Genomic DNA, 24925 nt, shown 5'->3' on the forward strand with positions numbered 1-24925 from the left:
CCATTACGGTAATAATTATCAGATACATATCTATTACAATACATGACAGCAAACAGTATAAAATACTCATGGGTGGTGTAGAGAAATTTGCATACAACTTACAATTTTATTACTTGTTATACAAACATGAGATCTTCAGTTTGAATGTGGAAATATTGTATGTAATTACAAGAACTATTCTAATAAGGTGCAGCCCTTAACGTTGCACAGAATTTCAGGATTTCAAAGCACCAGTGGGATTAAAATCTTATGGAAGTTCTTCGAGCTCGAGAACCGGTTACATTAGCCTAATCCTGTGGCTATAGCTTGACAGGAAGTCTGCTGAAGTCTAATTGTGGCACTGAGAACACATGTATCCACCAAAGCCTGGTTACAGCTCACACATTTGGCCATGTCATTGAAGCACTGCAAGAGACATAAAAATTTTTAGCTTCAAGAACATTTATATCCTCAAAATGCTTATGAAGTAAAAATTTGACATTCACTGCATAGACAATGTTTAATGGGGTAGATAAAAGAAATTTCTTAATTTGTTGTACCCCTGCTAGTGTCAACATTAAGAGAAGTCTATAATTAATTCTCAAAGGCTGCTCTATCTGTAACTAACCTGATTGGGAGGACAGCTCTGCAGGGGTGGTACAGGAGGTGCATGGACACCGCGAGGTACATTATCTATGTTGGGGCCTAATATACTGAAAGAAATACCATTTCACTTTTGAAAGTTGTTGAGCACTTTAATGGTTCATTGTTAAAATAGCAACTTACATCCTTGTGATTAACTTCAGTACAATAGCCCTCTGAATTTGATCAATTTTACCATTATTCAATAGGCAGAAGTAATGCATTTTGAGAAACCTCACTTCAAAAATTTGCAGGTGTAAAAGAAGTAAATTTTTATCTGTGCACTGTATTGGCTTTACGTAAAAAAAAAAAAACTGCTAGATTCTGGTTCATCAATCATTGTGAGATGAGGACAGGAAATTTTTCTGTAATTCTTCTCACAAGCTCTTACAGTTTTACTTGAATGAGTTTGAGATCTGTTGAGAATCAACATTGAGATGAGTCTAGGTATTCTGTTCAGGTTAGGATGTGCTGATATTAGAGCAACAAAAAAAAAAGACTACTATTTTACCAGGGAACTTGAGCAATTGGTTCAGTACATAGTAATTTCTCTTATATTCATTTACCATGCCCTCAGAACTGCTAATTGACAAAAAGACAATATCATGAAACATTAAAAGAGAAAAATAAAAAAGTGATGAACACACTCAAGCTGAGTCAGGTTAATTGCTTCCTCATTTACATAAAATAATACACCTGTACAAGAAGGATGTCAGACAGAGTCATTCGTACTGTTGTGTATTTCCATTTAGAAACTGAAACACTTACACATCACGGCATTTGAAATTTACATCTCGCTGGGCCCCAGGTCGGCACTGAGTGAGGAGAGGTGTTTCCAGAATTGTACCAGGGGTTGGGGAAATGTTTAAGCGCAAACTTGGTACTACAGGATTGCTTACTAAGTTGCTCACCTGTCGACAGAACGCATTTTTTTATTATTTGTGAGTACTTCTGTACAAGAAAATATATATTGCAGTTAGACAAGAGCCACAATAATGTTTGGATACACTGTGACCTATTACTTCTAACCTGTCTTTTGACTAAACCGCTGTTGGAGACTCCACGACGGCTGTTTAGTAAAAAGCTCGGAGGTGCAAATGTTGGATAGAGCTCGTGCAATAAGGCAGCAATTTCCTCATGCTCCTCGTATCTATAGGAAAAAAAAAAAAGCAGGTGAAGAAACATGACAAAAATTTTTTACAAAACACCACAGCAGTCGCTCCACTAGCCTGTTGCTAAAAAAAAAAATCTTTCTTTATTTTCAAAGGGCATTTATGGGATACCAGAATTACAATTTTGCATTGCTGTGAGGACATAAAATTAAGGAAAATGACAGCCAAAGTAATTTTCATACGCCATGTACTAGATACAGAAATGACTGAAATGTGGAATTTGCCTCAAACAGATTGGATGTTTTCTGTAGGTCGGAATACCAACGTAGTAAAAAAATGTATGAAGGCAATTTGTGTCAATTAAACGAATTTCTATGAAATGTACTTGTATAAAATTCACATGTAATAACAAAGAACAGTGTGGCAAATTAAAAAATTAGACATTTTTGGCGACCGAGTTTTGGTGTTGAAGTTTAATGTATCACAGAAAAGGCAAATAGACGTATAATACAAGAAAAAGAAGAGAGAATAACCCAAGAAGAAGGAGTAATAATAACGTATAACTCTATATATAACCTAACCTCTCATCACATACCTGGTTTCTCTAAGCGTCGTACAAACAGCTTTGAGCCTTGATAACGAGAATCCCAAAAACTCGCCGATTTGGCAAGGAACTTCCTGTCAAAACATTGGTTGTAATACTTTTAACAGAATTCAAGTGAACTGATACTGTTTGTGTATGGTAAATAAACACACACACACACACACACACACACACACACACACACACATATATATATATATATATATATATATATATATATATATATATATATATATAAACATATATAAACACCTTTTCAAATAGCTGTGATACTCCACAAAAAATACTTGCACCTATTTGCTTTAAAGTCACATCTTAAATGCAAAAACATGCAGCACTGATCACACTTTGCCTATACCAAATCTGTAGGACCGGTTTGTTCAAGAAATTTTCTATCCACAAAATATTTTTTCAGGTATTTAACATATTCTAAAATAGCGATATGAACTATATGGATTGGCATTACAAATGTAACGGCATATTCACCAGTTTTACTTCAAAAAATAAAGAAACTGTTAAGACACCACAAAAAATAGTTAGTCCAAAACACCATGCTTACCGAGCCGAAATGATGACACCTGCCGTCTTCAAAGAGGACCTGGCCAAGTGGTCTGCCCCGGATTTTTTCTTTATTAAATGGACATCTCTGCGGTTGACATTTGAAGGACTGGCTTTCTAGATCAGGCCCCCATATCTCGCCAGGGGAACAAGGGCCCTGGCTCAAAATGGGATGGCAAACTCCTCTTCCATCGGGGATTTCTCCCTCGTAGCAATCACACACTGGACTTCCGAAGGCAGTGACGTACAGCCGTTTGTCCTCTGGGTGTAGACGAGGTTAGTGATGTGTAAATGGTGTGAAGAGTGACAAAACAATGACAAAACAACAACAAGTGTATCTATAAATCTGGTGACTCTGCACCATATCTACTTTTCACAATATTCACCAAAAAGGAATGAAGCATCCAGGGAGCATTCCGGGCTGGGAAAGGGTGTGGTCAACCATAAGTAGTACATGATAAGTAAAAATAAGAGTAATTAACGAACAAACCGAAATTTGTCATCACGAGCTTCAAAGATGAGCGCGTTTCTCTTTGAGAGGAAAAAGAACCCAGAATTATAACAAGAAACAATGATTAGTTAATCTCATAATTTCCCAAAAGAACACTGGAGCCTCTCAATAAAACTAGATTTTTTTTATGGGAAATTTGTATCCTATGTACACTTATGAAACAAATTTAATGGTAAAACTTATTAACATTAATATCTTCGTAACTTATAGGAAAGGATGTATTCATTTTACCGACAGGTGCGAGTAGCCTCGAAATTGGTGATGTCTATGGCCGTGTGTTCGGTCAAATCTGACTCTTCTGGATTGACGCGTAACCGAATATTTCTCCCTTGTAGAAGGTATGCACTTGTCGTAGTTGAAACTGTACACTTTGCCATAACTGTTAATAGGGTTTTACGCATTTCTACCCTACGTAATAGCAAAGAACCCAGGATTGTTAACGACAAAGTTTAGATAAGTCGTGCCATGTTAGGCCCATACCGGTATGTTGGTACAATCGTTTGTATGATAAGAAAATCATTATGTTTTCCAATAAGTCATTGTTAAATTGCCACATCTTTGGTTATGTGTCGCTAATGTTATGAATGTATTGCTAGATTAAGTGTTCTGTGAAACGGTTAGCCTAAGCTAGGTCAGGGTACAGAACAGCCTAGGCTATAAGGGCTGCGTGCCGTTAGGCATGAGAATGCTGTACTATAAATAAACATCAGCAATGCAGGGAACGAGTTATAGAAAGGAACAAGTTATGGAAAGGGAGAAGTCGCTTTAAACACTAGCCCATATTTAACAGAATGTTAAGTATTGTAAAGCCAAGTGCCCGCTATCCTTTATTTAGTTTTACTAGCCTAGGCCAAGAGTAGTTATACCAACAGCCTATATCATATTGGCCAGCTTTTGAAGATAGGCATTCATAGCCCAAATTGCACTTTACCATTCGTTGAACTATGTATAGCTATATATAGTCAAGTAAGTGTTAAAACACGAAAGATGACATATGATTGTGTTATCGATACAAAGTCCGGAGGGCATTGCAGTTTTTAAGGATTATCATGATGAAAGATTGTGCTTAACCCTCCCCTGTTTTCATTATATATAAGCTTAGAATTAATTTCCATCCAATGGCCAACACTACCGGTGAGTGCAATTTTCTTAAGAGTTGCTCTTATGAAATGTCTTGAATATTCATTGTATTTCTCTTTCGTGAACGTGACTTACTCATTGGCCTTGCTTTGTAGGCTATACCTTTCTGATATTGAGTAATGATTTTAATTTTATATTTTTGCTAGACATTATACTGTACTTGTGTCTCCTGGTCCTTAATTTTATAATTTGACTAAAAGTTCTGCATAATTACGTAAACTAACTGCGTGATTTTTCCCATCATGTTTGTGTGCATGCATGCGTGTGTGTGTGTGTGTGTGTGTGTATGGGTATTTAGCTGTGTATGCGTGCTTGGGTGGGGGAAAGGGTTCTGTTAGGGAAATTTTAGTAACCAGTTTTTCATTTTTTTTATATTCATTTCAGAACACCAGTAATGCAATTTTCAAATTTCAAAATAGTTCCTTGTGAGTCTTATGAAGTAAAGCGAAGGTTAACTATAATAATGCCTCTTCACGCTCGTGCTAAACGCAGTAATAAATATGAGGCATTATAAAGCTAAACGCAGGAAAGCGATATAGATAAACTCGCTGTCAAATTTCGGTAAGCTTGATGTCAGCTTAAGAATAAAAAGTGCGGAAAACGATGAAATTGAAGCCTCCTTTATTTGATAAAAAAATATAGCCGTCACATTCAAGCACACTATCGAACTTAATTAAGAACATGCCCGAAATCCTTCTTAGCGTTGTTAATCAAGAAAAATGTTAAAGATATTTTGTAAGTATGAAAGATCAAAGTGAGTACTTATTCCTTACAGTTGCCAGACTATCAGACAGTGGTAAAAAGGACATATTATACAGACCTGGACAAATCCCCGGTTCCCGAACATCATGGCAGAGTTGGTCAGACACCAAGAACACTCTACCTCGACCGCACAGTCGTGTCCCACAAGTTCCCTTGAAAAAAGAAAGTGCAGTTCACAGTTTTATCAGTGAAGAAAAACAACAGTTTACTGAATAAGTATAATAATCACAATTATGAAAGTTACCAGTTGTATAAAGCGTCGGCGTTATAAGTCTAGTTTTTCTATAGAAATTAATTCATAGACATGAAAGGGATTTACATAGGCCTAAGTTGAAACACTGAGAAGGAAGCGAAGGTTACCTCGGAAAAATTATCTGCCTTTTTTAAGTATATAAGCACATGATTGTAGTATCTTTTTAAAATTTTATTTCGAACAGATATCAGTGTTGTTGTCAGGTAGACTACAGGATTTCCTCTATTCTAGTTTCTTACCTGATCAGACAGCAAAGATCAGAGTAAGATTAGAGCCAATTTCCCAACCAAAACATGTTTTTTTTTTTTTTTTTATCTCGTAACAGTTTTTTCCTTCATACTTTTAACCTTCAGAAATAATAGTAATAATATTATCCAGAATTTACCGTTAAAATAATTTGGGTCTTGCAATCAAAGATTACAATTTAGATTACAAACCAGTTACCTGTGACGGTTTGGTGGTAGCATTGAGCACTACCCATTGAGGAGGAGGGCACGGGGGTACTGACTTGAGCAGCTTAGCACACACCCCTTCTATGAGGACTTCGGACCTTGGGCAGCCATCGTCTTCTAGATTTTCTCCTTGAAAAGAAAAGTTTCATTAGATGGAATTAATATTTACCAAGACATAGGCCTAGTCATCGAGTCTAAAGAAGTTTGTTTAGTTGGGGGTGCCTGAGAGATGGTTTTAAATTGGCTAGAGTGAGAGATTACGGAAGTTCTCCTGTTCGTAATTATGATATAGTGATGTATCATTATGTGATTGAAGTTTGAGCCTCATCTCTCTACGGTCTGAAACACAATGCGTATTCCTCCAGCCAGAAAGTTACATTTTATTATATGATTATTACTGATAGGCGCAAACACACTTGCTCAATAAAGTTAGCAGCACCTCATAAGTAGCTATGTTGTCTCCTCACTCAAAACCCCGTGAATAAATTGCTTAAAGGAACACCTTAACAGTACAAATAGTCCCATAAATCAAGGAAATGGCTATCGGGGAAACGCACTCAAATAGTGAAATGATTAAAACAAATAAGACACACACCTAACTTGGTACTTCGTTTAGCACATATAAGGAGTTTTACCTAAACTTAATCTGGCAACATAGCATGGAAAAATGCGAAATTTGCAAATATAAAACTTGAGGATATATTGAAAAATCATATTATTTTGTTAACACTGTTTGGCAAATTCAAACTTGCCGATACGACAAGAGCTATTTATGCTCCTAAGATGGCAAGTAATCCCTGGAAGAGGATGACATAATTCTACGGATACGAAAACCCACATTTAATAAACGTATAACTTCTTTGCTACAAAAATAGTTTTAATTCTTCTGAAGAGTAATGCTTGCCGCGTTCGTGTCGTTTTAGTTTTCTGTAAATGAAAACTATTGTGCTGGCTTTGTCTGTCCGTCCGCGCTTTTTTCTGTCCGCACTTTTTCTGTCCACCCTCAGGTCCAAAAAACTACTAAGGTTAGAGGGTTGCAAATCAGTATGTTGATCATCCACCCTCCAATCATCAAACATACCAAATTGCAGCCCTCTAGCCTCCATAGTTTTTGTTTTAAGGTTAAAGTTAGCCATATTCGTGCTTCTGGCAACGATGGGATAGGCCACCACCTTGCCGTGGTTAAAGTTTCATGGTCTGTGGCTCATACAGCATTATACCGAGACCAGCGAAAGATAAATCTATTTTCGGTGGCCTTGATTGTACGCTGTAGCGGCTGTACAGAAAACTCGATTGCGCCGAAGGAACTTCAGTGCCTTTTTTACTTGTTTAAATATAGAAAACGATAACAGAAGAGCCATTAAACTCAACCGTCCTTAAAAAAAAAAGAAATTTAATGCTCTTTAGATCGTAAGATCCATTATTTAGGGTGACAATAACGGATCGCTGGGGTGGGTACGTTTAGTGCCGCTAAATGGACCAATTTACTTCTCAATTATACGAATATTTGGGGAAGTTAATAGATGTCTCTTTTGCACGAGGCAGACTTAAAAGTCGTCAACCTGAACTATAGTTCCCCCTCCACCCATTCTCTCTCTCTCTCTCTCTCTCTCTCTCTCGATAATAATTGTTCTCTAGAGATATCTCATTGTAATATCCCCGGTGGAGAATTATCATCGAAGGGGAATTTTTTAAGTCATAAATGGATTAGTACCTAGAGTCTCGATCTCAACGCAGTAATATCCTTCCAACGAATTATCACCGACGGTCAAACCATAATATTTCGAGTTATAAATATTAGTATATACATATATAGTTATCAATATATACCTTCCAACGATATCCATTATATATATATATATATGTGTGTGTGTCAAATATAATATGGTCGAGTTGTATATATATATATATATATATATATATATTATATATATATATATATATATATATTATATATATTGTATATAGTATATCACAACTCGACGAAAGGCACTTTTTTCACGTCGTGTAATTGTAACAATAATCAGCAAAGATTTTTGTCGACTGTCTAATTATTTCAAAGACTGTGAGATCGTGGGTATGACTTAAAAATATTATGGTTAAGGTTGTAAGCCAGGGTTGTTTAATATTACTTAGTTTTCTGTCGGAGGCAATGTCGTCAGTATTGAGAAAGAGAGAGAGAGAGAGAGAGAGAGAGAGAGAGAGAGAGAGAGAGAGAGAGAGAGAGAGAGAGAGAGAGAGAGAGAGAGAGCTGTAATTTCCATGGCAAGCCTCCAGTCAAACCGTTGCATATATCCGGCATTCATTTCGTTCCCATGATCAGAGTCTGGTCAACTATCAGTGGATTATTTGCGCTGTGTTCGGTCGTGGCTTGGTTTCAGATTCAATCGGAGTAATTCAGGGAACAGAGACTGAAATCATTCATTCAGGTATGACATATGCGCTGGTACTCATTTATGATTTGCTAAGATATTGCTCATTGGTGTGGTGGTGGGGAATGACATGGCGGCAACTCATTTAATTCTTCAATCTATACACACACACACGCACACACAATATATGTGTGTGTGTGTATATATATATATATATATATATATATATATTATATATATATATATATATATATATATATATATATATATATATATATATATATAATATATATATATATATATATAATTCATGATAAACGGAGAAACTAAAATAGCGTAAGTCTTCGTTTCTCTAAAATGGTTATTCTAAATTTGTTTTTATAAGGAACTACATACATGGTATTCTGCATCGTATATAATATTTTGCATCTTCATACATGCATACATAACATATACATACATACGACCATTCTTGGCATATGGTTCTGAAGTACTGGCTTCTGGGAGAAAGGATAAGCGAGCAAAATCCTGTCTAGACAAAACACTAAAGGATACGTATAGTATAGTGCTCATATGCTCCTGGTTTGAGTTTGCTCTTAGATTTTTAATATAGATTAAATACCCTGGAGGGGACACTGTACTGTAGTCTTTACTTACGGTTCTTTGCAGCGTCCCTTCGGCTCCTAGCAGCAATCCCTCTCATTCCATTTATTGTACCTCCTTTCACATTCTCTTTCTTCCATCATACTTTCCACCATCTCCTAACAATTGATTCATAGTGCAACTGCTTTGAGGTTTTCCTCCTGTTACACCTTTCGAAACCTCCTTTTCTCTCAATTTCCCCTTCCAGCACTGAATGTCCTTAAATGTCCCAGCGCTTGGCCTGTGGCCTAAGTTTTATATTCCAATTCCAATTCAAGTTTAAATGAAACATATTTCACAAGAAGAATTCATGTCATTCCTGGAAGAAAAACTTTAAAAGCAAGTTTTAAACTGAATCCTAAACGATCTCTCATGCCATCTCGGAACGTTGTCTAAGAAAGAGGAAGTGGAAGACTGAACAATTATTTTAACGTACAGAACCATTTCTAAAAACTGTTCTTGAAATTACATGATTGTTTTTTGTAAAAGCTTCAGTTGAAATAATCCTGACCGAGTTATTGGCCGCCAAAATATTCCAAAACACGAAGACATTCATCTTGACACTTATCTGAGGTTTGAATGTAAATAAAATTTCCCAGACAGTCTGAATAACTTTCTTACCAACACTTACCTAACGTATGAAAGGCCGGTCCCCTGTCACCTGGTAATAAGAATGATATAAGAGGAGTGACTGGTTCCGGGCGTGGTGGCAGCTGTGGAATGAATATTTGCTGCGTCTGTGGTGGAGCGTTTGTGATCGGCGTTGCTGGCACGGAGCATGATGCCACCAAAGTGGGCAGGCTCGCCAAGAAAAATGCTCCCAAGGAGTACTGAAAAGCTCTCGAAAAGGTGCAGTCACAGGATTCTTGCGTCGTGGTATTCGAATAAGAGTCTCTGGGGAACCGCGCTCTTGGCAGGCGTAAACCTCTGCCACCACCAGAGCGGTCGTCATCGTAGTACCTTCGCCTGACTCCGAAGAGCCATGGAAACAACGCCGTGAGTATGAAAGGCGGGGTGACGGTCTCCTCCACGATCTCCGTTTCTTGGGGGCTCACTCGGTAAACAACAGTGGTGCAAGTGCAGCATACGCTGTCGTCAACGCTGCACAGTGACGACATGGCTGCAGATATCAAACCGAAAACCACCGTCTGTCCGATGCTAGTGCTACACGAGAGGGCACCGAAGAACGCCATTGGTCACAGACTTTGAATGTCCACTCATCCTCATCAAAGCGGGAGGCTTTCGGTGAATACATTTGATGATTTTCTCTCCTAAAACGCATTCATAATTCATGAGACCAATATCAAGTCAGTCCATTGTCTGTTGGCATTCTGGAAGCTAGTAGAGCCAATGTTGCCGTCAACATGAACTATATTTAGTACTCAGTGAACTTCTGTAAAGCAGTCATTTTGAAAAAGAGGTGCCGTTGCCGTATGTGCTGCGATGATGAAACTCGTTTTCTTGCAAGTCATTTTAACTGTAAGACAAAAATCACCATGTTAAGTATCTTTCTGGTTTAAAAACTATTGTTACGAAGAACTGCTGAATGAAAAGAAACTTTCAAGATATAAAGAGCTGAGAGGCGTCTTGTTCTAATAAATAGTGTGTGACTGTATTTGCAGCTTGCTTGATTTTCTGGAAGTCAAGTTAGACGTTGGATTTCAAGATCAGTAAACTATTTTGCATAAAGAAAAAATAGATACACGAGTGACGGTCCTTTGAATGCATAAGGATTCCATAAGAAAGGTCACAGAAATTTGAGAAGACCTGCTAAGATTCAATATTTAGAGAGCTTCATCTGAATTCCTATATTGGTTGTTATCCGTAGGGGTTAGTGCTGTCAGTGCACATCATGCGGTGCACTGCAGGCATTACTTAAGGTTCTTTGCAGCGTGCCTACGGCCCTAGCTGCAACCCCTTTCGTTCCTTTTACTGTACCTCTTTTCGTATTCTCTTATTTCCATCTTGCTTTTCCACCTCTCCTAACAATTGATTCATAGTGTAACTGCGAGGTTTTCTTCCTGTTACACCTTTCAAACCTTTTACTGTAAATTTCCGTTTTAGCTCTGAATGACCTCATAGGTCCCATTGCTTGGCCTTTGGCCTAAATTCTATATTCAGTTCGGTTCTATTGCTTGTTCAAAGAATTTTTTTTTTAAGTCTAGACACATAGTTCGTATACCTCTCCTTATCTGTAATCTCTTGTAAAAAAAACTACAATAATAAAATGATGGTTAAAGATCATAGCCTAGTTAAAATGCTACAGGTTTCCATATCATTGTCAGAGAAGGAAATTATAAATTAGAGATCAAAACTGAAATGGAAAAAGTTATACCTGTAAGAACTGAGTTCCGAATTAACGAGACTGCCCTGAATAAGTGCGGAAAACCAACTGCGCTGTTCCAGTTACCCAAAACTGATCAAGTTTCATAGAAGAATGAGCGTTTATAGTTCAGGTTAGAGTAGAATTGAGTACCCAGTAAGGAAAAGAGTGGCAAAGGTTAATACGCAGTCTCTCTCTCTCTCTCTCTCTCTCTCTCTCTCTCTCTCTCTCTCTCTCTCTCTCTCATCGTGTTCTTCCTAGGAAGATAATATATAACCATATAGAGGAAAATAAGGTCTGTGGAAGTGAGTGGGAAAGCTATTGGAAAAAAAAAGTTCTCAAGACACTCTTAGATTTGTCAATAAACTCGTTTATCACCTCGGCCTGGGTGACATTACCGAAGTGTTTGCGTTTTTTAATCATCACCTTCCGCCCTGTTCAGAGTCAACAGAACGACATTACCGAAGTGTTTGCGTTTTTTAATCATCACCTTCCGCCCTGTTCAGAGTCAACAGAGAAATGTTAGACGGACGAAGAACAATGGGTCGATTCGCGTTCGTTTCTTCTGGGTTTCTCGACTGTTTCCGCCTCCCTTCGTCGGCGGTGATCGCGCAACCTGAACCTGATTTGGTGTGTGATCGAGGGGGGGACTATAAGTACGGATTCCCCCGTAGGTGGGGGGTAGTGCCGTCAGTGCATCACATGCGGTGCACTGTAGGAGTTACTTGAGGTTCTTTGCAGCGTCCCTTCGGCCCCTGGCTGCAACCCTTTTCATTTCTTTGACTGTACTTACGTTCATATTCTCTTCCATCTTACTGCCGACTCTCTCGTAATAATTGATTCACAGTGCAACTGCGATGTTTTCCTCCTGTTACACCTTTCAAACCTTTTCACTGTAAGTTTCCGTTTCAGCGCCGAACGACCTCATAGGTCCCAGCGCTTGGCCTTTGGCCTAAATTCTAAGTTCTGTAAGTACGGATCTGATGCTTATTGCCTCTATTTTGTGGGAGCGCCCTTCGATGTCGTGTGTGGGTGTATGAAAGTGTGTACTCGTCCCTTGCTCAATCACAACTTCGTTGCTTTTACATAAACACTAACTTGTAGAGCGCTGACACATATTTCATACTCTAGCTGCAACCCCTTTCATTCCTTTTCCTGTACTTCCGTTCATATTCTCTTTCTTCCATCGTACTTTCCACCCTCTTCTAACAATTGTTTCGTAGTGCAACTGCGAGGTTTTCCTCCTGTTACACTTTTAAAACCTTTTACTCTCAATTCCCCTTTCAGCGCTGAATGACTTCATAGGCCCCAGTTGCGGGATTTTGGCCTAAATTTTATATTCCATCCCACGTATTTCATATTCTGGAAATGTCTATGTAAGATGTGGAAAGGCAAGACGTTCACCAAACTAAGAGGAACATTTTTTCGCATTTAAACGCCGAACGAATAAGTAATCGAGTCCCTTTAATTTTGCATTATTATGCTAACTTCATATTTATTGGCTAAAGTATTTTCCAGTTTATAACCTTTTGAAATTTTTGGCTTTGTATTTTTTCTTTTCATCAAATTTCGTTGGCAAAAATACATCCAATAACTAATTACGATTGCTATTTTTACCTATTCGTTGTTTCACTGGTACATACACCTGTTTCCCCGTAGGGGTTAGTGCCGTCAGTGCACCTCATGCGGTACACTGTAGGCATTACTTGAGGTTCTTTGCAGCGTGCCTTCGGCCCCAAGCTGCAACCCCTTTCGTTCCTTTTACTGTACCTCCTGTCATATTCTATTCCATCTTACTTTCCACCCTCTCCTATCAATAGATCATAATGCAACTGCGAGGTTTTCCTCCTGTTACGCCTTTTAAACTTTCTGTCAATTTCCGTTTCAACGCTGAATGACCTCATTGGCCCCAGTGCTTGGTTTGGCCTAAATTTTATATTCAGTTCAACATACACCTGTTTGTAATGTAGATTTGATCAGCCAGCAGTATATACATAAAGCTATTCTAGACTGTTGCTAGGTTTCACTTTTATTGCAACATCAGTGGCAGGCACATCGATCCAACAGTATAAAAAGTAGAGATAACTAACTAATATAGAATAGAGAACACGATTATGCCTTAAAGTACAAACAGCACACATGACTGATGTGCCTACAAGTATAAATAGGAGACGGATAACCAATGCTCCTAAAAGCATAAACAGCACAGACAACTAATACTCTAGAGTATAAAAAACAAAGGTAACTAATATTCGGTAAGTATAAATAGTAAAGATAACTAGTACTCGTTAAGTATACATAGTAACGGTAACTAGTACTCTTTAAGTATAAATAGTAAAGGTAACTAGTACTCGTTAAATATAGATAGTAAAGATAACTAGTACTCGTTAAGCATAAATAGTAAAGATAACTAGTACTCGTTAAGTATAAATAGTAAAGATAACTAGTACTCGTTAAGTATAAATAGTAAAGATAACTAGTACTCGTTAAGTATAAATAGTAAAGATAACTAGTGCTCGTTAAATATAAATAGTAAGGATAGCTGGTAATCGTTAAGTATAAATAGTAAAGGTAACTAATACTCGATAAGTATAAATAGTAAAGATAAAGTACTTAGGTATTAATAGTAAAGAAATTACTACTCGCTTAGTATAAATAGAAAAGATAGATAATACACCCAGAATTATAAACAGTAAAGATAAAAGTTAAGCATAACAGTACAAGTAGTAAAAATGATTAATATTCATAAATGTATACAGAATATAGGTAATCAGTTCCATTCAGAGCATACACAGTATACATAATAACAGTGTATGGAAACTGAACAGCTTTCGCTCCAGAAGAAAGGAAATATTAAATCGGGATTATCGCACTATTTGTAAACATTAGCAAAGAAGACGATAACAGAAATAGCATTAAAGGAATGAACAGAGGAATTAGAAGAGAGAGAGAGAAAAACAGAATGACGTATCGTCATCAGAAAAACTTTGTGTTTGAGTCCAATTCTGTCACAAACCATAACAGCAGTAAGGTGACGTTGTTATACCGTTCGTCTGGAAATTAAAGATAATTTTACGGATCTTAACGAGTGTCGTGAGGGCGTAGGTAACCTCTGATAACTACTAGCGCAGTACTTGGAAGGGCAATAACTCATTTCAGGTTTAGTACAGGGAAGAAATGGAACGGTGGGTAAGGTCAGTGACCCCATGAAGAAAGGTGAGTCACTGCATCTCCTGCTATTTCTAATGACTGTGATAGAGATGGCAAATTACTGAACCTGGGAAGGATTTGTTTTAGGGGTGGGGTGGGGGGCAAGGGGGTGGAGGACGAGTTGACTAGCCCAGCAAGCCGCCTTAAAAGCTATTTTCCTTAGGGTAGTACCGCCGTCACTGCATCTCATGCGGCGCGCTCTTGAGGCATTCTCTTCAGTGGCGTTCCTTAGGCTTCCAGCTGCAACCCCCTTCATTCCTTGTACTATATGCTTCCGTTCATATTTCTCCCATCTTACTTCCCACCCTGCCCCTAACATTTGTTTCAGCATTATTCACAGCGCTGAATGACCACGTGAGTCCCAGCGCTTGGCCTTTGGCCTGAATTTTATATTCCAATTCAACACTCTTCTAACAATTGTTTCAACAATATTGTGAGCGCTAATGACCTCATAGGTCCCAGCGCTTGGCTTCTGGGCCAAATTTTATATCCCAATTCCCGTTCTTAAAAGCTGATTGCCCATGATTCGTTGTTTTACCGTAATTACGGATATCCAATCCAATGATAAACAGCACCTGTCAGTGCAGGTCCAAAGGTTGCAACAGGGGCCACGCCATCCGTGCTTTGTGTGTCTCTTTCCCAGAAGCTTAAGGTCAACGACCCGGGCTGGGAAACACGCCCAAGACGTATTTCGGGCATCCAGGTATGACCTTCTCATAATTACCTGATTCTCTTAATTGCGACAAGAGGAAGAAGATTAATGGCGGCTGGGAAAAGCATTCGTTACCCCTTTTCAAATGACTATTTCCGATGGAGTTTTGCCAAATATTGTATTTGGTGATTTGATTGATGCGTGTCTATACAGTATTGAGTCCATTTAGATTACAAACTTGAGTTAGCTCGTAAGTATTGATATAGAAAAGTTAATGGCAAATCTTTCACGTCTATACGCTGACATGAAACAGCAGTTATAAAATACGTGGATGCTTGCTGCGGTAAAGAAGTGAAAACATCTCTGATAACAGTAACAGGAAGAACGAATTGCCTGAGAACTCCCTTTGCTTTCCTTCTTTCGTCGACTCTGTGTCAATCAAATCAGTGTCGAAAATATTCAGTGTAGATGTAATCTTTTCATATAACAACGCTGTAATAACTTGCTTGTAAGTTATTGCCCTAACCGGAGTAGCAACATTGTCTAAGGAGTCCCATGTATTGAGTGTGTTTCATTTTATTTCAGACAAGCAAGGAATTAAGTGTTAGAGCGAATCAACATAAAAATTTATTTAGAACTGGCCCTAAGGAAAATAAATGTTTTTTTTTTTTTTGCACGCCAAAATAAAAAAATCACATAGGACAGAATGCTCCCTCAATGATATAATCAAGATTTGATAAATATTGTGGCCAGATTCATCCTTGAATCTACATTAATATAACTAATCAAGAAAATGATATTAATTTAAGCCCAGACCTGCACACTGTTAACCTCAGGATGTTTGGAGGAGATTTAAAAGAGAAACTGCAGTATGTCAATAATCCTTGTCGATGTCTTTTGCCTCGAGTCATTTTGTGCAAATACCCTAGTTATGAGTAGTTTGTTCCCCCCTTGCAGAGTTAATCCCAATATAACGACATTTCTATGCATTAAAATGATTATATACCCCATTGATCTTAGTTGTTTGTAAAACTAAGTCGCCTTTGTAATCTTTTGTTTCTTTTGTGTGTGATTTGCTTGAAAATGCCGTAGACAAAAACAAAAGTAATTCAGAACAGGTATTTATTTAAGTTTCTCTCTTGAGTATTTAATATTTTGTGTGGCTTCCATCTGCCTGTACCACAGCCTGCATTCTTGAGGGGTATGATTTCAGCAAATCACAAAAAAAGTTGAGATGAGACTCAAACTCCATTTCCCTGAGCACTGCGGTCACCTCTCTTTGCAGGTTGTCGAGGCTTGGTATACCATCATAGTTCACTGTGTGCGCTTCAACACGATCCTTTAAGATACTACCAATGTTTTCTACATACATTAAGGTCAGGGGAGCTACCTGAAATTCACTTGATGAGAAGAAATCAATACCACTGTTTCGAAGCAGCTCCTGTGTCTGAAGAGCCTTGAAACATGGTGCCTTATCACGCAAAAATGTGACTTCTTCAACAGATAACACATTTTCAGGATCTTTGAGGAAAGGAAATACTCCACCGGTAAGTACAGTTTCTCTGAAGTATTCGCCATTCCACGACTGTCCTTTTTCTTTGATGATCCACATTAACCGTTTGGCTGTGAAACAGAGAAAAATTCCCAAACATTCAGGAAATTTCACAACTTGGCGATTGTGCACGTCATCGCTGATGTCATCCAACTTTGCAGCCCAAATGATGTCATTTTTATGAATTGGCTTCCTGACTGTGTAAATGAAGAATTCATCTGATGCAGCAACATGGAGAAAGTCAGCTTCATCCCAATCTTTAAGAAATGAACCACAAAACCATGCACGTTCTTCTCTCTGTTGCTGAGTGATGTTGGACTTGCTGATAACATGAAATGGCTTGATAACAGATTTTTTCAACTCATGATATACAGCACTATAACTTCTCTTCTTTCCCCTTTTTGTTTCTAGTTCAAGCGCCAATTTACGTAAAGACTTTCTTGGTCTACCCACTGCCTCAGCTATGATGTCTTTTGACTCCTGAGAAAGGACGTCAGGCCTTCCAAGATTCTCACTCTTTTCGTGATGACAGCCATGTGGATTTTTGTTCCAGTTTCTTTTAACAAAGGATTCATCTCTTATAATGTATTTAGCTATCCGGGAACGTGAAATGAAGGATGCGCCAGCATCCCTGGCCTCTCTGAAGGTTATAGCCCAGATTCGGTCAATCCATCTGATTTCTTCCGAGTCGTTAGCCATGGCTGTATCTAACTCCATCACTCAGTCTGAAAATTCAAGAAATGTAAAATGAAAAATAGCTTAATAGAAACTTAAAATAATGTACTTGGAGATACGCTATAGCAGAAAACTTCATAACTTTCCATTTGTTCTGTGGAGGGGGGCCTCTAATTTCGAAACCCCCGGTATATATATCTGGATATGGGTGATTCTTGTGCATCTGTGGGTCCCAAAAAGACATGTTAATACAATTCATTCAGCAGGGCTCAATAAAAACTGAAGCCCGCCAACCCATCGAAAAAGCTCAAGTGTGTCAGCTTTTCTATGGAAAAAAATAACACCAAGCCCATTTCTTTTGGTTCTCAAGACAGGACCATTAATGACGCGTTACGTCACGGAAATGAAGCCGACTACTTGTGAGAAATGCGCAGTCATGGTGATACAGAAAAAAGTCTCTTAAACTGAGAGTACGCAGCCGCAGGTGAAAAAAATAAATGCAAACGACCGCGATGTATTCGTATTGTGGATCTTAGAGTACTCAAGATGATGTTGCAGATCATAAATTTTTACTGCTTTGGTGTTTAAGTAAAGATTAAGTTCGTTTAGGCAAGGGTGAATTATGGTTATTTAGACTAATTTTTCCCCAATATTCTGCAGGGAACACTTAAAAGAGAGAGAGAGATATATATAGGTACATCCTTTATGACAGTGCGAGCCTTTTCCATAACTCAAGCATCTTCGTGTACTGTTTAAGGACACATGGCCTTTGTTAGCTTTGCTTTACTATACTATATTTGCTTTCGATTTGGAATGGTTTACAATTAATAGAATAGCAAACTTTAAAGGCACGCGTTTAGCTTTCTTCATACTATTTCGTATCGTTTTCTATCGACAGCAGTTGTATATTGCCCATTTTCATGTCATGCAAACTCGTGAATATTCGAGTTCTGATTGGCCAGACTCCTTTGGTGCGCATGACCGGTATCCTTCACGCTTTAAATGAAAGGATTTTTGTACTTTTCTGACTGAATGTTAGTTGATTACAGTCAACATTTTTGAATATTTGAACGTGTTTACCCAACTTTCTTGATATAGGAAAAGTAAGTTTGCCTAAGTCTCTTTGCAAAAATGAGATCAGAATGTCTATATATATATATATATATATATATATATATATATATATATATATATATATATATATATATATATATATATATTTATATATATATACAGTATATATATATCATCTCGTTTTTTGCAAAGAGACAGCGGCAAACTTACTTTTACTGTATCAAGAAAGTCGAGTAAACAAGCAGTAATTCATCCTACAAATGTCTCCCTCATACTGTAAGAAAATGATTTTTTCAGAAACTGTGTCAGTGAACATTCAGTTAGAAAAGTACATAAATCCTTTCATTTAAAGTGTAAAAGATATATAGTTATGCACCAAAGGAATCTGGCCAATCAGTACACACACACACACACACACACACACATATATATATATATATATATATATATATATATATATATATATATATATATATATATATATATATATATATATATATAGGTATAGGTCTCTCAAACAGGAGGTCTCAAATGAACCTCCTCGGTTCTTCGAGCTAGTTTATGACTTAAGTACTTTGGCCGAAACGAGTGCTTCCTGCTATCGCTGTCAAGTGCCATGACCTCAGCACATTATCCTGAGACATTCTATATAGTTATGACTTCAGGAGAGGTTACTGAAACAGTGATGGATGTAATATGTGCTTTGATATCAGTAAAACCGTTGCACTTGACACTTGGATATGTCTAAGATTGTACAGTCAGTCTTTTTTTTTTTTTTTGTCTTTTTTTTCAGTAGTGACAGTCAGTCTTTTTTTTTTTTTTTGTCTTTGGATTTTTCAGTAGTGATATATTCACATGATAAATAACCACAAACAAATTGATTAGTCCAATTACCTGGCTAATGGTTGTCATCTACTTATTTTTATTAAGTTGTTTGTCTGTTATGTTTTGCCCTTAATTTACATATATACAGTATATATGTACATAACACAATAAACACACCCCCTCACCCACATATTGAATAAGGTTTTATATATATAAATTCCTTATATTTATATATATATATATATATATATATATATATATATATATATAAATATATATATATATATATATATATATATATATATATATATATATATATATATATATATATATATATTTTAAATACCAATATCGACTTTATCTACTGTGATTTTAAATAATATATATGTGTGTGTGTGTGTGCGTGTGTGTCGCGGCCGTAATCCTGGTCTCTGAAAAGTCGTAAAAGAAACAGACATTTTAATAAGCAAGGATATTTCGGTAGAGAATGAGTGCGTGTGAGGCGCTTATCAGTCCGTCTCGCTAGCCTGCCCGACATCATCAGCGCTGGAAACCAGCTTTCAAAAGACATAAAGACAACGTTCCATCCTTATGTCGCAAAAAAAAAAAAAAAAAAAAAAAGATTTTTAATGATTTCCTCGCTATCCCCCGAGGCAAATCCGAACTAGCCTATTGTATCAACAATTGCAAGCCAAGAAGGTTGACGTGTACCTATCCAACCATTCATCCATTCGTCCATCCATTTGCTATGTTACACATTCCGATCCCTAATTCAGGCACATTTTACAGTCTGCGGACAACTGATTCTCGGTGCTGCTCTCTCTCTCTCTCTCTCTCTCTCTCTCTCTCTCTCTCTCTCTCTCTCTCTCTCTCTCTCTCTCTCTCTCTCTCTCTATCTCGGTACATGCATTCATATAGTGTATCTCCTCTCTTGAAAGAAATGGTAAGGAACTGAACAAGCTGTTATTATTGCTGTGATTGTAGACTGGTCTTATGCCAGCACGCGCTCCGTTGTACCATGGCCACGATTATTCAGTGACCATAGTACAGTTGTATTCAGTGCTCAGATTACTGTTGTTTCCGTTTCGTACAAAGTGTTATCATTATCGCGTCAACCTTTTTTTTTTTTTAACGAAGGGACACTGGTCTCTCGATCAGCGACCGACGCTAAGCAACGCCGTCTCAGGTCAGTGCTTGGATGGGTGACCACAAAATAAATAGCCGTATCTCATCCCGATTTGTGAGTGCTTCGAAATACAAGGTTAGCTGTTTTTGGGACCACCTTCGCAGAAGAGTGTAAGGCCTATCTCACGGAGGGAATTATTTTGTAAATTTATTGTAACCCTGCTGACCTGAATTGTGTATCTGTGGCCCAGTCAGTTTCATGAATTAGTTGAAACTGAGCAAGAATGGTGTTTCCTCTGGAGTTAATCCACCTTTAAGGAATTATATATATATATATATATATATATATATATATATATATATATATATATATATATATATATATATATATATATATATATATATGGATTAGTGTATTTTAATCATTAAGCGTTTATACAGAGAAAATTCTGCATGAAGCATTCTGCCTCTAGTTTCAAGAATGGCAGCCATATATATATATATATATATATATATATATATATATATATATATATATATATATATATATATATATATATATGTGTGTGTGTGTGTGTATGTATGTATGTATGTGTGTGTGCGTGTTAGTGTGTGTTTGTGTGTTTGCCTAAAAATTGCCAGAAAATCCATTATTTCCAGAAAACAATAATTGTAAAACAATGTTTGCAAACGCTTTCAGATAACAAGAATTCTTCCTTAATTTCCTCAAAAGCACCTTTTATTTTTATGTCATAAAAAAAAAAACACTCGCACTCACGATTCTGACACTGAACTGCTTCCTAAAAATTGTGGAGGCTAATTTATTTTTTATGCTTAAATCACTGAAGCCAAAAGCTTATATTTTTTTTTTTCAAAATTAATGGCAGTTTTCATTCATCTAAATTTGATCGTGAATCCAACACAACTTCTTCACTTATCAAAAGCACAATTTAACAAGAACACCAGAACAAAGTATACTAATTTTCTCTGTCCACTTTACTCTGTTTTCCATTGAAGTTTTCGATAATTTATGTTTTTCCGTTTCGCAAATGCAACGCAGAGAACGCGCCGCATAAATAACACGACAACGATCCCCTCCACCGCTCACAGCTCACTGGAACACCTTCGAGAAGCGATCGCTTACTGAAGATCAGCCCCATCTATCTCCCGCCCCTCTTCTTCTTCTTCTTCCTGGCCCCGATATCCATCACCACTTCCTTCGGTACGGGCTGATACTTACGGATGAGGAAGAATTATGTTTTGGGGGGGTAGGGGAGGTTAGGGGGGTCGCTGATGGAGGCGATTTTGGTCTCCCCAGCTCTCATTATTGACCCGTCACCCCCGGGGGTCATGATGTCCTGAATCAATTATCGTATAGTACAATTTTTGTCTTTTTTTTTTGTCATGGATAAATTTAATATGTTAATGACTATTTCCATCTATCTTAAAATCCCAATCTTAAGTACGGAAAAAGCATGCTCTCTCTCTCTCTCTCTCTTTTCTCTACACACACATATATGTATATATATATATATATATATATATATATATATATATATATATATATATATATATATATATATATATATATATATATATATATATATATATGTGTGTGTGTGTGTGTGTGTGTGTGTGTGTGTGTGTGTGTGTGTGTGTGTGTGTAGAGAGAGAGAGAAGTTCAAAAGAAACAACAGAGTACCAAAGTACTTCGTGCGATAAACAGTTTGTGTGTAGCTACTATATGTTGTTTGCACACTTTTACTTTCACATAAGTACAAAAAAGAGAGAGAGATGATGTCCAACTCTTGTTTTTTGGGCAATTAAAGACCACCCCCCCCCCCACAACGTCTGAACGCAGGTAGTGGATAAACCACGGTCTAGAGATTCTATCTAGACCGTGGTATAGGTATAAGCAAGGTTAAACAAACTGTCGATACCGCGCCAGTTACTGCAGAGTTCAGACCTCCATTTGACTGTTGGGCAGAAGATCCGGAAATCTGTGGTGTAATCGACGATCCTTAGAGATTTAACGTTGATTAACCTTAGCAGGTCATGCGGTGTTCAGTGAGAGATATCTTTGTGGTGTAGAGCCGCTGTGAACTTCCCCGGATAACTGAGTTGTGGACTTCTAAACAGATATTTATTCGGCGAAGCTGAGCAAGACACAAGCAAAAGTAGCCAGTCTGCGAAGTGTAAATATTAATTGATTTCTTATATCTACATATTTATTTTTCATAAATCAAATAACTTATTTTTTTCGGCAGCTTGCTTTATTTCAGGTTCGATTCCTGAAGTACTCAGTAACTTGGCCGTTGTTGGAAAAATATCAAAATTCATTTCTTTTCCTATGTTCATGTTTCAATAAACATCCATCAGGACTACAGGTCGGTATTTTTCACCAATGCATGACAAAGAAAAAAAAAAAAAAAAAAAGACCCATCTAGCCGTTTTAAAAGTTGAATTCATCCGAACAGCCAAAAATCAATGGTTCACGTTAGTCATACTCGTATACATACACGCTAAGTCTCACTTTGTTATTCAAAATTCTGCGTCCTCGCACGTATGGTTATCCAAAAGCTCTCTGGCAAATAGTGCGTGTTTGTGCCGAGTCACTTTCGTCACTCCAAAGGTCCTTATGAGTTCGTCCTCACCGTGACTGTTCGTGTTTTGCATAACCATGTAAAACCGACGGATTTTGCCTTGGGAGTTTTCCTTTATGGAACATGTTTTTCTTTGTCTTTCTTTGTCTATCTGTAAGATATAACCTGAAATTCCAACCTTGACGCTAAGGTACTGTTAAACCGAATATTTATTTTAAGGTATAGACATTTTTTTAAAGCTCCTTGGATGTTTGATTTATAAATGGCAACTCCCTGCGAGAGTTAAGTGAAATTCATTTATTAAAAAGGTTGAATTTATTCCGCTGTTCCTTTACCTGCAAGCTATTGGAATCTTCCTGTATGGGGATGCAAGCATAAGCGAAATATTTAGTGGAAAAACTGAAAATAAACAACCAAGTATCAAGTATTTTCATATACTTTTTTTATGTACACGACGAGTGCAAATCTTTACAGAATTAAAATTTTTCATCCGTTTTGTCTGAGAACTTCACGAATCATACTCACGGATATGTGCAACATTTACCTATATATATTTCGTATTATTTATTATCTTATGCTTTGTTTCCCTTAAAGAAAATGGCAGTGGCAAGTCCCACACATTTACCCAGTTTCTTTTCCTTTTCTTCGTTGTTTCTTGCCATTCTTCGCTCTCCATCACACCAATCGTGTCTCTCGTTCTATGAGTTTCTTTAAATGTCGTTATGCCTCTGACTCAAGCGTTTGAAGAAGAAGAATTATGTGGGTAGCTGGGTGACTCCGTTGGGTCGAAGCTGATAGGGGATTGGACAGAGGCGGGGAGGTAAGCATAGGCCTAGGAACCTTAAAGTAAAATAATGGGAAGTGAAACTGTTAAAATTGTTGTCTTGTGAAGCCTGCAACCTCACTCTTTCATATATATACTATATATATATATATATATATATATATATATATATGTGTGTGTGTGTGTGTGTGTGTGTGTGTGTGTGTGTGTGTGTGTGTGTGTGTGTGTGTGTATATATATATATATATATATATATATATATATATATATATATATATATATATATATATATATATATATATATATACACATATATATATATATAATCATATTATTTATATATATATATATATATATATATATATATATATATATATATATATATATATATATATATATATATATATATATATATACAGTATATATGAAAGAGTGAGGTTGCAGGAGAGACAAGGCATAATATTTATTTCCCATTATTTTACTTTAAGGTTCCTTGGTCTATATATATATATATATATATATATATATATATATATATATATATATATATATATTATATATATTGTTGTGTAATCATATTTCTACCAGCCAACCTGGTATAATGTAAGAAATGTAAAGGCTTTGGAAAACTCCAGACATATATGTTATATTTGTTAAAAGAAAACACTAAAACATAAGATCTCACGGTAGTCTTTTACATAATCTTATTCAATATCAGTACCATAGTTCGCAAAAGGCATGAATTAGGATTGGAGTAGTGCCAGCCAAAGAAAAAAAGTGTATTCATTCTGCTCTACTCAAAAAAAAGCAATACCATTGTGCTTTATATTCCGTATGAAGGTTGATGAAGCAAAAACAAGATTATTCTAACAGACTAATAGTTTTGCCTCCTTGTTTGAGCAGTGAATTTGTGCCTGTCAGGTCAGAGGCTTTACTGTGTAAGGTTTCTGTGTGCGTGGTTAGGTTAGGTTGGGTTAGGTTAGGTTAGGTTAGGTGCGTCTCTCCGTAGCGGGATAGTGCTGTCAGTGCATTTCACGTGTTGCACTGTAGGCATTACTTAAGGGTCTTTGCAGCT

General features: G+C 37.0%; 2 protein-coding genes across 2 annotated transcripts in view; one reads left to right on the top strand and one right to left on the bottom strand.

Annotated features, from left to right (window-relative positions):
• Positions 1-94: 94 nt before the first annotated feature.
• LOC136846791 (uncharacterized) lies at positions 95-10504 on the bottom strand. Its single transcript, XM_067118047.1, has 9 exons — positions 9659-10504; positions 6006-6142; positions 5367-5460; positions 2897-3156; positions 2329-2411; positions 1651-1771; positions 1390-1532; positions 608-692; positions 95-405 (listed from the first exon to the last, which is right to left on the bottom strand). The coding sequence occupies exons 1-9, from the start codon at positions 10218-10220 to the stop codon at positions 283-285; spliced, it is 1608 nt and encodes a 535-aa protein (XP_066974148.1). The 5' UTR covers positions 10221-10504; the 3' UTR covers positions 95-282.
• ATPsyndelta (ATP synthase, delta subunit) overlaps positions 3653-24925 on the top strand; it is a 36180-nt gene continuing 14907 nt past the window's right edge. Inside the window, exon 1 of the mRNA XM_067118058.1 lies at positions 3653-3744. Within this exon, the coding sequence (XP_066974159.1) occupies positions 3668-3744 (77 nt within the window). The 5' untranslated portion in view covers positions 3653-3667. The remainder of the gene's footprint in view (positions 3745-24925) is intronic.

This window comes from Macrobrachium rosenbergii, chromosome 2 (genome assembly GCF_040412425.1).
Source record: "Macrobrachium rosenbergii isolate ZJJX-2024 chromosome 2, ASM4041242v1, whole genome shotgun sequence".
NCBI classification, from domain to species: domain Eukaryota; kingdom Metazoa; phylum Arthropoda; class Malacostraca; order Decapoda; family Palaemonidae; genus Macrobrachium; species Macrobrachium rosenbergii.

What these genes read in the sequence shown, in the direction of transcription:
- LOC136846791 (XM_067118047.1), bottom strand. Translation starts at nt 10,220, where the DNA reads ATGGCGTTCTTCGGTGCCCTCTCGTGTAGCACTAGCATCGGACAGACG. An exon ending in AATTTCAAATGCCGTGATGT is followed by an intron (nt 693 to 1,389) that starts GTAAGTGTTTCA and finishes TATTTCTTTCAG; the next exon opens with TATATTAGGCCCCAACATAG. An exon ending in AGAGCTGTCCTCCCAATCAG is followed by an intron (nt 406 to 607) that starts GTTAGTTACAGA and finishes TGTCTCTTGCAG; the next exon opens with TGCTTCAATGACATGGCCAA.